At 41.1% G+C, this 16,867-nt stretch overlaps 1 protein-coding gene across 2 annotated transcripts in view; it reads left to right on the forward strand.

Moving 5' to 3' along the window:
• Nucleotides 1–16,867, forward strand: part of ADAMTSL3 (ADAMTS like 3) — a 385,342-nt gene that overhangs the window by 319,794 nt on the left and 48,681 nt on the right. For both annotated transcript variants that reach the window (XM_055277435.2, XM_055277434.2), the window contains exons 21-23: nucleotides 3,678–4,749; nucleotides 10,095–10,222; nucleotides 12,794–12,922. In XM_055277435.2, coding sequence (XP_055133410.2) covers nucleotides 3,678–4,749; nucleotides 10,095–10,222; nucleotides 12,794–12,922 — 1,329 coding nt within the window. The remainder of the gene's footprint in view (nucleotides 1–3,677; nucleotides 4,750–10,094; nucleotides 10,223–12,793; nucleotides 12,923–16,867) is intronic.

Raw genomic sequence — 16,867 nt, forward strand, 5'->3', positions numbered from 1 at the left:
GATGCCACGTTCCAGGCACTGCTCTCAAAGAACTCACAGGAGCCTCAAGAGAGGAAGTGGCTCAAACTGTGGAACCTGGCAGCCTGGCAGAGCCCATGAATTTCGATCTCTGGCTGGAATCCTCGTTTACTCCCCAGGCACACCTGCCAGTCAAAATGCCCCATACCCCAGTGTGAGCAATGGCCAAAGCAGGGTTGGGAAAGGGACCATCTGGGGCCACAAGGCCTGCCTTCCAGTAAATGGGCATGCAGCCACAGGGAGCAGCTGGGCTTCTTCTGTGTTCACCCCACCATTTGGGCAGGCTCTTCACCAAGGCTACGCCCTGCCCACCACCTGAGGCTTCATGGCCTACCTTAGAAGGAGTCAGAATCCCATCAACTTTAAGCCCCAAGCTCAGCTGAGGGACATGTGGTACCAGTGGAACTGAGCATCATTGGAACCCACTTTCCTGCTGGTCCCAGGGCACCAGGATGCTTTGTGGGCCTCATGTTAGTCTCAGGTCATCCCCAGCTTGAGCTGTTTAGCCAGATGTTTCCCCATGTGTGCTTCTGCCACCATCCCAGTGAGAGCAAGAATATTCAAGCTTCCACCCGATCTGTAGCAGCCACTGCTACCTTGAAACAATCGATCTCCACACATTCCTCAGTTGTATTAATTCAAAAGTTTGACTGAACACAGTTTATGCTCTGCTTGCGAAGAGTGAGTTACAAAACCATCCATGTGCACATCTATCTTTTATATTGTCCACCACTGAAAGGCCCATAGCCAGACAGTGTCCACCTGGATCTTTTTAAATAATAATGATAGTTACATGGGTAAGCATACCCTGCCTTGTTACAATAGGCTACTTCTAAGTATTTGTAACATGCAATCCAATTAGTAAAAATAGAAGCAGGTGAGTAATAAAAAAAGGAGAACAAACAACGTTAATATGTGATTGTGTCTTGAATTTTATATTCCTTTTACATGTAGGCACTAATTTGGCTCCAAACTTGCTTTAACAGCCATCTTGAAAAAGACAACCTTGCCAATTACATAGTTTAGTATTCATTAGATAGGAAATGAGCTAATTACTCAGAGTAAAGTATAATGATTCCTGATGCTAAAACCAGAAAGAAATCCTCCCATGATCCTCTTGCAAAAGACACTGGATATTGTGAAGACTAGAATGTGTTCACAGACAACACAGATGCTGCTTCCTATTTTCCCTTCCCTCTTGACTAGCAGCTTCCTGTCAAATTGTCTTTCGGTGAAAGAAACTGGGTCACGAATGCCTTTCTCTACTGCTTTGGCTTAATTCAGTGGTACATGCTGGGGTAATGGTCCTCAAACTTTGCTGCACATTTCAGTCAACTGGGGAACTTTAAAAAATTCTTATGCCCTGGCTGCACCCCATAAGTCAGAATTTCTGGGGATGGGACCCAGGATACTGAGATTAGTGAATACTAACAATAACAGGTGATTCTAACAAATAGCAAAGTTTGAGAGCCTTTTTTTTAGAGCATCTATGGTCAGAGTTGATATTGAACCTGCACATACCAGTATGTCCATACTGGTTCTTAAAATATGATCAGAAAAAAAAGAATTAGTAAACAACCTCTGCCTGAACCCCATGAGCATTTCTCACCTGCTCAGGCCACTCTGCCAGTAACCGCCTGACTTGTCCATAATCGAACAACTGTGGGGTTAACACTTCGTACCATAGTAGGCCTCCAAGACCCTATTCCAGTGCTATAGCCAGACACATTCTGTTGATTGAGCCCTTGCTGTGAAGATTTAGTATTTTGAACACCATCTATATTATCTACAGTAATGGATTGACTATAAATTTACCAGGGAGTCTTCCATACATTTTTTTCAGCTTTTGATTGTTGAACAGGAGAAAGTTCAAAACTGTATTCTAGCCAAATAAGGGGAAATTTACATGCCTTAACTGGCTGGGGCTGTTTGACATACTTTGTAGATACTCTATCTCCCAAAAAGTAAAAGTATGTATGTGGCAGTTCATCCAGCTCCACTTAGAGATGATGTGAGAGAGCATTTTCAAGCAGAACCCTGGACCCATCCTGAGATCAATAGGCCTGACCTACCAATTGCATCTGTATGGAATTTGTATACAACCAAATTATGTATGTCTTCACCGAGAACATTTTCTACCACAGAAATTATGAGTTCACCTCCATTGTTTCCCTGAACCTGTTGACACCACAAAACCCCAATAGGCAGCCAGACTTCAAAGGGCTCATGAGGCATGCAAGAGGACTTCAGTTATTCTCAGTTCTCAGGGTACCAGTAAACACACTGTAGCCAGTGCCAAGGGCCTGAGAAGGCTATGAAAGGGGAGTCTCAATCTGCTTCTTCTCCCAGCATGTGCTACAACAAGGAGGACCTATAACTGGGGTCCCCCAAGGTAAATTAGGTCCCAATTGCATGACCATCTAAATCCAGCAGTATTCTTGATGTTAGTCCAGTATCTCTTCTGCTACTCACTAGTGCTTCCAAGCCCTCCATCCTACACTCCACAGTCTGCTCAGGAACCTAAATACATCATCAAAGAGGATCCAGACTTCTATCCATATCACCATCCTTCTCCCATGCCTACCTCAGAATCGCCACAGAACACATTGAGCCTTCTCTCAGGTGAAACAAGGGAGAGAAATACTTCTCTTGGGGACAGGATCTGAGAAGTATTGTCTTTGGGCCTAGCCCATTAAGAGGAGCCGATGCCCAGGAACAAGTCAAAGCCAACCCCATCTCTGTTCCCTCTCAGTCTGCGCTGCTGTGTGTTGGCTGCACCTGCCCTTGTCACCAGACCAGTGGTGACAGCACTTATATGTGAGAGCTCATTATGTGCCCGCTACTGTGCTGTGCACTTGATATAAACAATCTGACTTAATTTTTACTTCCCTTCCAATGAAAACACTAATATTATTCACATTTCACAGGTGAGAAAACTGAGGCTCAGAGACATGAATGAATTTGTCCAAGTGGCAGAGCTAAGATTCAAACTCAGATTTATCTGGCTTCAAACTGCCTATGCCACCTGTTCTTTTTTGATCACAGCTCCCCATTGCTTCTTCAGACCCCCATGCTAGTTTAATTGACATATTTGGGTTATATGCTGCAGCTGGCCAACCTCAGCCTCCTTTCAGACCCTTCAAATACATTTGCTCACATTCCCACTCTCACTTCCTCCCTCAAATTTGGGGTACCCATGGCTCTAAGCCAGAGGGCCTCTCTGCCAGATAGTAGAGACCTGACATATCAGACCCTTATTGATGGAAACATGTACCCAGAGGCTGGGTAATTATGGAGCCATTATATGAGCATGGCCTAGAACAAATATTCCTCAAATCTAGAAATAACTATTTCCTACATTTCACCAAATCATTTAACCTCATGCCTCCCCAAACCAGGGTTTTGTCAAATAACTTACACATTTTCATGCAACTCATTCACACTTGCATTCTTTGCCACTAAAGTACTAGAGAGTTGTGAAATTTACCCCAATCTGTGGATGTATAATATTATTCATGGTTTTATTCTTGAATGTTTTAAAATAGTGAAAAAGATACATTTGTTAGCCTGTATCAGCCTTGAAAGATTACTGTCAAAAAGTCTGTATTTTTGAGATGTTTGTTTGTATTTTCTTTTCTCTCTTTTCTTTTTTCTTGGAGAAATCAAATCAGAGATGAAGACAAAACTTGGTGAGCAGGGTCCTCAGATCCTTAGTGTCCAGAGAGTCTACATTCAGACAAGGGAAGAGAAGCGTATTAACCTGACCATTGGTAGCAGAGCCTATTTGCTGCCCAACACATCTGTGATTATTAAGTGCCCAGTGCGACGATTCCAGAAATCTCTGATCCAGTGGGAGAAGGATGGCCGTTGCCTGCAGAACTCCAAACGGCTTGGCATCACCAAGTCAGGCTCACTAAAAATCCACAGTCTTGCTGCCCCCGACATCGGCGTGTACCGGTGCATTGCAGGCTCTGCACAGGAAACAGTTGTGCTCAAGCTCATTGGTACTGACAACCGGCTCATCGCACGCCCAGCCCTCAGGGAGCCTATGAGGGAATATCCTGGGATGGACCACCACGAAGCCAATAGTTTGGGAGTCGCATGGCATAAAATGAGGCAAATGTGGAATAACAAAAATGACCTTTATCTGGATGATGACCACATTAGTAACCAGCCTTTCTTGAGAGCTCTGTTAGGCCACTGCAGCAATTCTGCAGGAAACACCAACTCCTGGGAGTTGAAGAATAAACAGTTTGAAGCAGCAGTTAAACAAGGAGCATATAGCATGGATACAGCCCAGTTTGATGAGCTGATAAGAAACATGAGTCAGCTCATGGAAACCGGAGAGGTCAGCGATGATCTTGCGTCCCAGCTGATATATCAACTGGTGGCCGAATTAGCCACAGCACAGCCAACACACATGCAGTGGCGGGGCATCCATGAAGAGATGCCTCCTGCTGCTCAGCTCAGGGGGGAAACAGGAAGTGTGTCCCAAAGCTCGAATGCAAAAAACTCAGGCAAGCTGACATTCAAGCCGAAAGGACCTGTTCTCATGAGGCAAAGCCAACCTCCCTCAATTTCATTTAATAAAACGATAAATTCCAGGATTGGAAATACAGTATACATTACAAAAAGGACAGAGGTCATCAATATATTGTGTGACCTTATTACCCCCAGTGAGGCCACATATACATGGACCAAGGATGGAACCTTGTTACAGCCCTCAGTAAAGTAAGTAAAATAAGAATGCAGTATTCATTTTTGCACTACCATCTTAATGGCTATTCCAGTTTTCTTGAAAATATTTTCAAATTCCTCTCCTAAGCATGTGTTTCCAACAGGATTCTTTAGGAAAGAAACTAAAAAATGTTAGGATGTGTTTTTCACATATGCATTGGAATTTTTAAATTCAACCGCCATATCATCCCAATCACTATCATAGAGGTGTGATATGACTGGATCCAGCAAGAAGAAGTTTAAGCATGTATACACTCCCCCTTTACTCAGCACTTAGCATTTAAAAATAAAATCAATATAAGGCCATTTTAAAAGTAAGCTTACTAGTAGTAATCCTATGTTGTGTTGGAACTGCAAATCAGAATTTACAGAGCTCTTCCGTATCTAAGAGATGTGGTATCTCATTTGAGCTCACATCAGCCCCATGAGATTGGCAGGGCAGGGGTTAACCTTTCTGATGAGGTCATTGAGAAGCAGAATCCCATGACTACTTCATGGCCAATCAGAACCAAGGGCCGGCCGTATCTCTTGAATACCCACCAGTGGTATTTGAGTATCACACAAATATGTAGCCTTGTCAAAAGCTTGGGTATCTGAAGTAGTTTTCTATTATCATGCAATTTTTAAATGTCATACAATCCAAAAATAAGAAAGTGTTTTGAGATGTTCAAAACACAATATTAAGTCATATATTATTCTGATCTCTATGCCGGTGTAAAAATGTCACATTTCCTTTATTTTACATAACAGATACTAATTTACTTTTGCATTCTTTATTGCCTTCAAATCTTGCTGTTTGTATACAAAGGACTATAGACATTGTGCCTTCTTTTGATTCACATTTAAGAGCTCCAGCTGTACCTTATCTGCCTTTAGAGATCGTTAAGAGACACAAATAACAGCAGATGTGAAACTGTTTTGCATATCACAAGGTACTTTCAAAATGCAAGTTTTACTTTTATCATGTCCTTTGTGCATTGAGCCTTGTATGTGAAACGTCAGAAAAAACTTAGGTAAAATTCAGTTTTTTAAAATAATAAACTATTAGGCTATATCTTAAAAAGGTAGAAAAAATCTAATTTTTGAATTTTTAATGCTAGAACTCTGAACACAAGAGTACAATGAAATTTTAGAAGTAGAATAAACCTTAAAACATAGCAGTTCTCAGAGCTTTTGGTTTTAGACTCTTTAAAATTTAAAAATGATTGAGGAGCCTAAAGAGCTTTTGTAAATGTGAGTTGTATCTATTGCTATTTACCTCACTAGAAATTAAAACCAAGAAACATTGAAAATATCTCCATTAATCTATTTAGAAAAAATAATGGGCCCATAACATGTTCACACAAATAACATATTTTTTGAAATCATCCCCCCGCCACCAAAATTACTGATAACAGTGGAATTGCTTTCCATTTTTGCAGATCTCTTTAATGTCTGGTATAATAAAAGAAGACAGCTGGATTCTTTTTCCACATCTGTTGTGAAATGTTGTTTTAGTTAAAGTATATGGAGAAAATAAATGTGTGTTACACAAATGTGTTAGCTGGAAGAGAAAGAATATTTTAATATCTTTTCAGATAATTGTGGGTACTCTAATTCTACACTAAAACTAGACAAAGGGTCATTTCTCAAAGGTTAGTTGAAATGTGCAATCCGAAACTATATTAATGAAATATTGGTACTCTGTTTAATGAAATCTGCTGTTTTTTTCTTGCATTTTGAATAGACTTTTTACCCATACAAGATTTTGTAACACCATACATTGGTCATTTGGAAAATATTGGCTCACTGAGTGATACAGACCTTCCAAATGTTGATACATTTCATTATGCAATGTAAAAAAAATACACATTTTAAAAAATCACCATGTATCTCATAAAAAAAAAAGTCTTTACGTTTTGGGAAGCTGTCAGACTTACAGTGGTGGATACCAGTTTTCCAAAATTCTAATTTTCACATCAAAGCTTTTTCATCATTGGCAACAAATACTGTCAGTTGTGTCATTGAATTGGCCAGCTCATTTAAAATATATATATATATATCTACCAAATGCCCAACTTTAAATCATAATGTGGACTTTTTTGTCATAGTTTGTTAGTCATTCTTTCAAGTAAAAATCATATTCCGTGAAAGAAGCCACCAGTTCTTCAGCATGCAGTGGAAGTGCTTTGTGTGTACTTCCCATTGTGTCATGTGGGATAAGAAAAACGTATGGACCCAAGGGTCAAGATTTAGTAAGATTAATACCTTTTACTACTTCATTAAAGACATTCTTTTCTTTTCTTTTCTTTATTGAGATAGTCTCGCTTTGTCACCCAGGCTGGAGTGCAGTGGTGGCATCTCAGCTTACTGCAACCTCTGCCTCCTCGTTTCAAGTGATTCTCCTGCTTCAGCCACTCAAGTAACTGGGATTACAGGTGCACACCACCACCCCCAGCTAATTTTTTGTATTTTTAGTAGAGACAGGGTTTCACCATGTTGGCCAGGTTGGTCTTGAACTCCTGACCTCAAGTGATCCACCCACTTCAGCCTCCCAAAGTGCTGGGATTATAGGCATGAGTCGCCGCTCCTGGCCATTAAGGACATTCTTAAGGGAAACTGGCATTTTTTTTTTTTTTTCTGCAAGTAAAACATAGTAGTCAAAAATACAGTGATTACTGGTACACTTCAATACCACTGTCTTGGTTCATGCTAAGGTGCCAGCAGTCTTACCAACACTGCCTTTGCACTCTCAGTGCAAAGGTCAATACCATTTTTAAAAAGGCTAATGGCTTCGTATTATTACAAAACTAGCTTTGACCTCATAGACTTCTGGGGGTTCATGGACCACACTTTGAAGACTGCTAACTTGGTTTAATAATCCATTTTATAAATTGTAAGGAAAGAGAGGCTGACAAGGTTGAAGTGATCGGTTGACCTATGGCCATAGAAGTACTACAGTGATATAGAGGAGCCTGGCCAGTTTAAATAAATATTTGTTGAATTGAGTTCGTTTTAAATAGATTGACTTGATGGAATGGAGTTAACATAAGTTTATCAGGCTGAGACCCCTGGAACTTGTATAAAGAAGTTTTGACATGGTACATCCTCTTCAGATGTGTTTCTACATCCTTTAAGGATCAACCATTCAAAACAGAAGCAATTTCGTATGTCTAGTAAAAGGTTTTGTTTTTAATTTTTAAGATAATAAGATCCATTTTCATTTCCTTTTTTCCTCCAACACCTACCCAATTAATTTGTTCAATTTATGTTTAATTCCCTTTACATAACAAATGTTCTCATCTTTAAATATACTTTCTGAATCTTACAAATCTTTTCAGTTGAAGTAATTGAGAAATGGAATTATGTTCCTGAAAGCCTCTATTCAATGAGAGAAACTGTGTAGGCATAGAGTACTGTTCGGATGCCAACTAAGAAATCTCAACTAGCAAGAGAAGTTTGTGGGTGGATCAATTAGAGATGGTGCCTATAGAAAGATCAACTTTGTTATTACTTCAAGTTAAGAGTAAGATTACGCAGCAGAGGCCAAGGTCAGATCTGTTACAGAATTCGACCTGGTGGTTCTCCAGCCCAGGGACAGATCCAGGCTAGGTACCCAGTGGCCCCACCTGTCATGTAAGGTTCATGCATGCTCAGCTATTTCTGATCTCAATGATTTCTCACTGGACCGTTACACTGAAACCCACAAAACAAAGGCATTATTTGAGAATTCCTAAATCATACAAACATATATATGAAATAACTTAAGAGAATGATTTAGTGTGTTTATTTTTCATGTGTAGTCACTGGTTAGACTTTTGCTTTTAACCAACTATTTCTCCTCCATCAGGATTTGACAGTGAAAATCTCGCCTTACTAACAGCGAGGTCTGCCATACTCTTGTTGCTCTGAGACACTTTCACTGTTTTGACTTCTGCCAGCTTTTGTATATTTCTTATGTGTGCTGCAGCAGGGCTTGTATGCTCTTGGTACTATTGCTCTGTGCCATTATTTCGTACTATTCTAATCATTCATACATTTAGTCATCAAAGATTTTTGAGAACTTGATATATAAAAGTCTAAGCAGTGAGAATGCACAGCTGTGAATAAGATTTGGTTCCTGCCCTTGAAAAGATCACAGTCTAGTGGGAAGAAATAGATATTTCATCAAATAAATATATGAACCAGAGAAGAAGGAGCCCAGAGGAGACAGAAGATAACTCTAGGAGTATTGGGGAAAACTTTACAGGGGAAATTACATTTGATCCAGGACTCAGTGGGCGGGTCTGAGTTTGCCAGAAAGGAGGAAGGGCATTTCAAATGAAGTGAACAACATATGCAAAAGCTCACAGTAATGAAAGATCATGGAATGTTCTGGAAACAGTTAAGGTTCATTATGACTGAAGTATAGAGCGAACGACATGAAGTGACAGGAAATAAAGAAGTGGCACAGTTCATCTCATGATGAAACATACAGTATTTAGAGGGCAGAATAGTCCATATTGCTAAGATCTATAAAGCGAGATGGGGCAGGGGAAAAATAGCATATAAACCACTGATCCGAGTGATTTAGAAGCAGATTCAAATTATTAAGAATAAAATAAAATAAAAGCAGAACAAGCACTCTTCCCTTCATGACAAAGGTTCTTCTCACCTTTAGATATATTTTCTGAATCTCTGAATAATTATCTAATTGGTTAGGCTACACCTGACCAACTCTGATTCTCAAAGTGGTATTTACATACAGGATTTTAGGAATATCAGTAATTGGGAAACCATAATGAACTCATGCAGGTTAGCCCTAGTTCTTAACAGCATGGTCCAAATCCAGTGTATGCCACAGACTTAGCATGATTACCTCAATCGACTTCTTCATACAGGAATAATGAGACCATAATCCATTGCAAAGCAGCCTTAGCCAAAGCCCAATCAATTCCAGCGTGAAAATCCAAACTGAAAATCCACACCTGCAGTTTGTTAGGAAGGATTCGGGCAGAAAATAAGTGCTTAACGTCCAGCAAATGAATAGGTTTGCTAGGTTGTCTGTTTTTAAAATGTATCAGATTAAGCATTGAGTTCACCAGAAAAGTCTTTTCTCATGTAAAGTGGGATGAGAAGACTGGATCTCTAAGCACTGTTCAGCTCTAACGTTGCTGTTAACCTATGGCAAGAGGAAACACTCCACCCTCCTGGTCTATATAGCTCTCTGCTTATAGGCAGGATGCTTGACAAAATTATCCTTTGTGAGCTTTGCCAGCCCAAAGCCTGTAATGGTGTAGTCTTCTTTCTCTGCAACTCACTGTAGCCCTAGGTCAGTTAAATTGTTATATGAATGTGTCCTATTTCTAACTGTTCTACAGAATAATTTTGGATGGAACTGGGAAGATACAGATACAGAATCCTACAAGGAAAGAACAAGGCATATATGAATGTTCTGTAGCTGATCATCTTGGTTCAGATGCGGAAAGTTCTTCTGTGCTGTATGCAGGTAATGCCCACTGTTGAAATCTAGAGTGCCTGTTTGTTTATTTTTTATTTTTATTTATTTATTTTTTAGATGGAGTCTCACTCTGTTGCCCAGGCTGGAGTGCAGTGGCTGGATCTCGGCTCACTGTAAACTCCGCCTCCCAGGTTCATGCCATTCTCCTGCCTCAGCCTCCCAAGTAGCTGGGGACTACAGGCGCCCGCCACCACACCCGGCTAATTTTTTGTATTTTTAGTAGAGACGGGGTTTCACCATGTTAGCCAGGATGGTCTCCATCTCCTGACCTCGTGATCCACCCTCCTTGGCCTCCCAAAGTGCTGGGATTACAAGCATGAGCCACCGCCCTGGCCATTTATTTGTTTTTAACATTAAATTCTAGAGCAGCAGTTCTCATTAGCAGCCGTCAGAATCATCTGGAGTGCTTGTTAAAACACAGATTGCTGGACTCCACCCCCAGAAGTTCTGGCTCAGTAGGTTTGGGATGGAGTCTGAGAATCAGCATTTTCTTTTTTTTTTTTTTTTTTTTTTTTTTTTTTGAGACGGAGTCTCGCTCTGTCGCCCGGGGTGGAGTGCAGTGGCACAATCTCGGCTCACTGCAAGCTCCGCCTGCCGGGTTCACGCCATTCTCCTGCCTCAGCCTCTCCGAGTAGCTGGGACTACAGGCGCCCGCCACCACGCCCGGCTAATTTTTTTTGTATTTTTTAGTAGAGACGGGGTTTCACCGTGGTCTCGATCTCCTGACCTTGTGATCCACCCGCCTCGGCCTCCCAAAGTGCTGGGATTACAAGCGTGAGCCACCGCGCCCGGCCGAGAATCAGCATTTTCAACATGTGCCCAGGTTATGCCAATGCTGCCGGTCTGGGGACCACACTGAAAACAGCTGCTCAGGAACTCACTTTCTAAGAATCAGGAAATAATGAGATGGGGTTTAATTGGCAGTGTTGATGTTAATGAACTTTGCATTTTTTAAAGTTCCATCAGTCAACAAAAAAGAATAATTATCTTTTATAGATTGCAATTGCCTCCCAGTGGCATACCTGCCAATCCTGAGAAACACCTCCAGGCAATTGTAACTGTAAAGTAGTGTGAGTCTTCCTGGGAGGTGGACAATGTCATTTGGATATTAAAATATGCTTTTATTATAAAGAAACATTTTTAGTACTTAGTACTGCCATTGTCCAGCTCAGGCACAAAGTATGCTTCCTGAGTGAGTGAATAAATTAATCTGGTAACTAAATATTGAAATCCAAAGAAAATAAACATTTTAAAATGGACATTTGATTCTTTATGACCTTGTTTGTATTACTTTTGCATGCAAATTTTATACATGTATTTGCTTCATATTAATTAAATGTTAACTTTGCATTTTTCTTGCAGACAGTTCTGATCCACTTGTAATAATAACCTCATATGGTCTCATAAAGTGGGAAGTCAGACATTTTCTCTCTTGAGACTTTCTGCAGTGTAGAGATGTAAATAATGTTTTAAATAGGTCTCCTTGCAACTGATAGTCTTTAAATAGTCTTTTCTATTTTAGATCGAAATGAGTTTATTTAAGTAGGGTCAGACAGGGCCTCTCTGAACCACACATTGGGTGAGAGAACTGCAGTTGGAAGAGATCTTCTAACTCAATCATTTTTTTAATGGGATTCAAACTGAAGTCCAGAGAGGGAAGATTTTGCCCAAGCACACATACAGCTTATTAGAAGAGGCTCAACAAGAATCGTGGCCTCTTACCTGTCTCATCTTTCTCCAGTACAGCTTTGAATGAGCTCTGAACCGTGATTACATCCTGGCATCCACATGTCAGCCTAGCTGTGGCACCATATTCAGAAAAACTTTATAAGGATTAGGTACCACATTTATATTGAAAATGCCTGTGTACATCTCCTTCTGCACCATTACACTTTGTGCTTATCGAAAGAGGAGATACTTCTCATCTTGTACCCAGGTATTTCTCATCTTGTACCCAGGTGCAGACCACAGAGTGGACACTTGGTAAATGTTTACATTGGAAAAAACCTCTTATTACACTGGGCCCAATGAGGGACAACAGAATGGATCAGGACCTTCTGTCCTGTCTTCATCAGCCCCCTCCCCCAGTATCTCACATTCCTCCTTCCAGAAAAAGAGTCAGGTGGTCCCAAGCCCCAGTGTGTTTTGGCCCTGCATTAATTCATTCATGGCTGCACTGCAGAGACATCATTCCTGCTCTGCCTATCTTCTTTGCTTCTTATGAGCTTCTGAATTCCTTTTTTTTTCAAATTATCAAAGAGGAATTTATCCTCAATTTTAGTTATAAAACCAAAATATCCTCTTAGTCTATACATATCGTTGTTGCAATGTACCTTTGAATTCATCGAACCATCTATCCATTCATCCATCTGTCCATATGTCCACTGAGCACCTCCAGGTATATATGTGTACGTCCACATGGTACACCTTGAGGGATACAGGGAGAACCAGGACTCCACTCCTGCCCTCAAAGGGCTCAACAAAGCTTACCAAATGCAATGTTTTACCAAAGAGCAAAAGCCTGAACCTAACATAGTTTCCTCCTCCCTTTGAATTAAGAGGCACCTGTCATCTTGTCTGTTGAAAGAAATATCACCAAACCGGAGCACAACCATCTGTCTGTTGTGGTTGGAGGCATCGTGGAGGCAGCCCTTGGAGCAAACGTGACAATCCGATGTCCTGTAAAAGGTAATTGTGGTCATTTCAGTGGGAGGGTGTGTGGCCATCCCAATGTTGCCAGGAGACACCAGCTGGCATTTTGGTATTCGAGACCTCAGCCTGATAGGCTTAAAAAACAGATTTTCCAGCACACTGACAGTGGATCTAACTCTCAACGGTGAGCTCATACTGGCTCATGAGACCGATGTATAAAACAGAATGCCAAGTTACTTGTCTCCAGTATGGACTGTGACTGCCATGCACACTGGAATGTTCATATTGGCAAGACCAGAACACTCTGACCCTATGGGCAGATCTACAAAAGAGGCCAAGTTTTAGTCAGAGGGTTACTTGGTGAATACAAAGTCAGAGGAGGGGATTTGTTGGAAATTGTAAGACATGTCCTCCAGAAAGACAAAAGCTACACTTGGCAAAGCCAGATCGGGGAGCTAGAATGTCCATGTCCCCTGGCCTAGGCTCTCTTCTAGATTGTCCTTGAGTAAGTGTCAGCAGCCTGTGCCTTGGTGGCTCTTTCTCCTGTGTTTACAACTGCAGACAAACCTCCTTTCTAATGTTCACACTCTTTCTTTAATAGAATTAACACTTTCAGTCTGACCTTGCCTTAACCTAGGGCCATCCTGTCTCATTAAGCCGTGGATTCTTAAGTCTTAATCTGGGCCCATGCATCTCTGAACTGTAGATAAATATTATATGCTGCATACACGTACATTTTACAGGGGCCAGGAGAGGTGGGAGTGAGGGGATTGTGTGAATAGCTTTCTATTGCTTCCTTAGGGAAACTTCTGAACTCCTCCAAATTGAGATATACTCTTTAAGATGACTTTGTGTATGCCTTTGATTTACTCTGCATTGACTTAACTTTCTGGACAACTGTATTTCCCTAGCTTCCAAGTTCTAATTAGATACCTGTAGTTGCAGCCACCTAAGATGAGTCTTGCCTAGGCTGTGACCCTGATTGCCTAGAGTGACAGAGGAGCTTTTGCTGCTGCTCTTAGAAATGCAGTGAGGGTGCGTGTAATGAGGGATCCCAGGACACACTTATCCAGCTTTCAGGCTCTCCCTCCACTGTCATGATCAGTTACTTGCCATGTTTCCAAAGCTGCACCTTTGGCTCTACAAACAGTGGAAATTTGCTAACCCCCAAGATATTGTTTTTCACCCCTTGGAAATCCCTGCAGTGTTTGGCCTATGCAGACTTTTGAAAAATTGCTCCAGGCTCCCAACTGACTCCACCCACAAATATGTGAGTTTTCTGGCAAAATACACTCACCATTACAGAAAGGGCCGGCATTCTCTTGCCATAGCAAGGAGAAAAGCAGAACGGAACTCTGCAGATGCCAAGCCACAGAAGTCTAAAGTTTCTACAGCCCTACACCTGCAGAGGATTCTGAAAAATAGATCTGACTTCTATTAAGAGAAACCTCAACTTTCAACATGACTTCTAAATTTTTCACTTCCACAATACTTGAAAATCAGGCTTTCAGGGAGATGAGCCATTAAAAGGATTGGAGTGCATTATTTGCTATCGCAAGTCAAAGACTGGATTAGGTGGAAACTGCAAGTAAAGCCTCCAGCAAAGACCATTAAACTCATCTAGTTTTATTCTCATCCAGGCCCAGTCAGACATGGGCTGTCTCTGACCCTCCCCGGCCCCACTGCCCTCCTGCCCTGTGCTGTGGGGCCATGGGTCTGCAGCACTGCTGCCTAGATGGAGCTCAGCACTGGGAGTACTCATCTCCCTCCTTCCTCCCTCACCTTTCAGCTCTTACTAGGAATTGTCCCATTTGGCCTTTCTTTACCTGGCAGTCTTCCCCCATGGACTCAGACCCCAGAACTCCTGATGAGTTCTTTCCTTTTAAAAATAAACCTGCCTCCAAATGCACCACAATCATTTTGAGTTATTTGCCATTTTAAACAAACCTGTAGTGAACTTACAGTGTTTTCTTATGGGCAGAAGCCATACCTAATGGAGTTTTCTAGGGAAATTCATCTTTTTTAAGACAGATGGTGAAGTTGATGAAGGGTCAGAAAACTTGAGTTTTACAGACAGTCTTGTCACTAGCTAGTATGTAACCATAGGTGAGTCATATATCTTTCTTCCCTCATCTCTAAAGCAGGGAATATATTATATTAATAGAAGAAGGGACTGTGGTTATCATCCAATTCAGTTTTTCATCTTATAGATGAGTAAATTAAAACATAATTTACAAAATTGAACTCTGCTTTACAAATTACATTTTTATATTGCAAATTGGGATTTCTGTAAATCAGTGGCATATATAATTTATTTTTTTAGTTGCCTTAGAATATTTCCCACTAATTATAATGAACTTATTTTTATAGACCCCATAACACATATTCATAGCTTCTAGAGAAGTTCATCTTTTTTTATAGCCAAACATGTTTTATCAACCCATGTGGTATAGATGTCAATAGGGATTATCCCTAGTCACTCTTAGAGATATTTCTGATAACTATATTAAATAACAGAACCTAAAAGTCCGCATATTTGCCTGTTTCTAAAGGTTAAAACTTCTAACTTGCGAGAGTTATTTGCCTTGCTCTTTAAAAAAAAGTTTTTTTCTGTCCATTTGGGTGGGGGTAATTTAAAGCGCACCTTTTTTGCCACCTTCTGGTAAGAAAGAAAAGTTCGTCTGGGGAAAATGACCAGAAAATATCCGTTGCTGCATGTTTTATTTTCTTTCATGTTAATGCGTAGTAAGAACATTACTTATCCTGTAATTTTCTATTGTGTATTATGTGTTGTTTATGTTATTCCTTAAGCTCATCAGAGATGCAGCTGACGTGAGTCCCTTCTCTAAAGTGTTTTGTTGTGTGTCACACTCCTCTTTAGTCTGTAAGGAACTCTCTTGGCCCACAGATGGGAATGAGTTTGAGCTAGATGGTGATTCCCAAATGAAGGGCACTGGCAAAGCCATCAATGGCCCAGCCCCAAGCTTAGAAAATTTCTTAAACACAAGGTGCACTGGACAACTGCTTCTTAGAGCGAACTCAAACTGCCTGGAAAGATTAGAGATGCTTCTAAACTAAAACTAAGCTAAAGAATAAAAACATCTTTGAATGCTATTAGAGGACACTGGTGTACATCTCCTTTAGGAGGAAAAATTCTACAACTGTGGATGGCACCTGACATCCCACCAGGCAGCTGGGTACATGTAGGTTATACAAAAGACTCTTAAACAATAAATGCAGAAGCAAATAAATCAAGTTTAACACATTCCCAAATGAATCTAGTCATGTGGATGACTAAAAAGGAGAGTTTTTCCCAGGAATGCAAATTTTTTAACACTGAAAAATACCTACTTTAAACAGATCATCACAGGTTGAATCCTCTCTGGAAGGATGTTTTTGTTGGTTTGTTTCTGTTTTTTTGTTTGTTTGTTTTTTTGTTTTTTTGACACAGAGCCTCACTCTGTTGCCCAGGTTGGAGGGCAGTGGTGTGATCTCAGTTCACTGCAATCTCTGCCTCCCAGGTTCAAAGGATTCTCCTACCTCAGCCTCCCAAATAGCTGGGATTACAGGTACAAGCCACCATGCCTGGCTATTTTTTTTTTTTTTTTGCACTTTTAGTGGAGACGGGGTTTCACCATGTTGCCCAGGCTGGTCTCGAACTCCTGACTTCAAGTAATCCACCCACCTCAGCCTCCCAAAGTGTTGGGAGAGGCACGAGCCACGGCATCCGGCCCTGGAAGGAGTTTTTGTGTCAAGTATATTAGTTGTCAACATATGTGGAAGGGAGGAAGCAAGCAGGATTAGACAGAGGGCAAAGGAGAACTGTGATGCAGGCCCACAAAGGCTCACCAAGCCCCCTTGAAACATATGTGACTCATTAGAGTTGCCCTAGGCTGACCCACAGTGGCCAGGCCTTCATGCCCCTGCCTCCTGCAGTCACTGGTTGTGGGCCTCTCTGGAAGGGGCATGTGTGCTCTTGGG

This window comes from Symphalangus syndactylus, chromosome 5 (assembly GCF_028878055.3).
Source record: "Symphalangus syndactylus isolate Jambi chromosome 5, NHGRI_mSymSyn1-v2.1_pri, whole genome shotgun sequence".
Taxonomy (NCBI): domain Eukaryota; kingdom Metazoa; phylum Chordata; class Mammalia; order Primates; family Hylobatidae; genus Symphalangus; species Symphalangus syndactylus.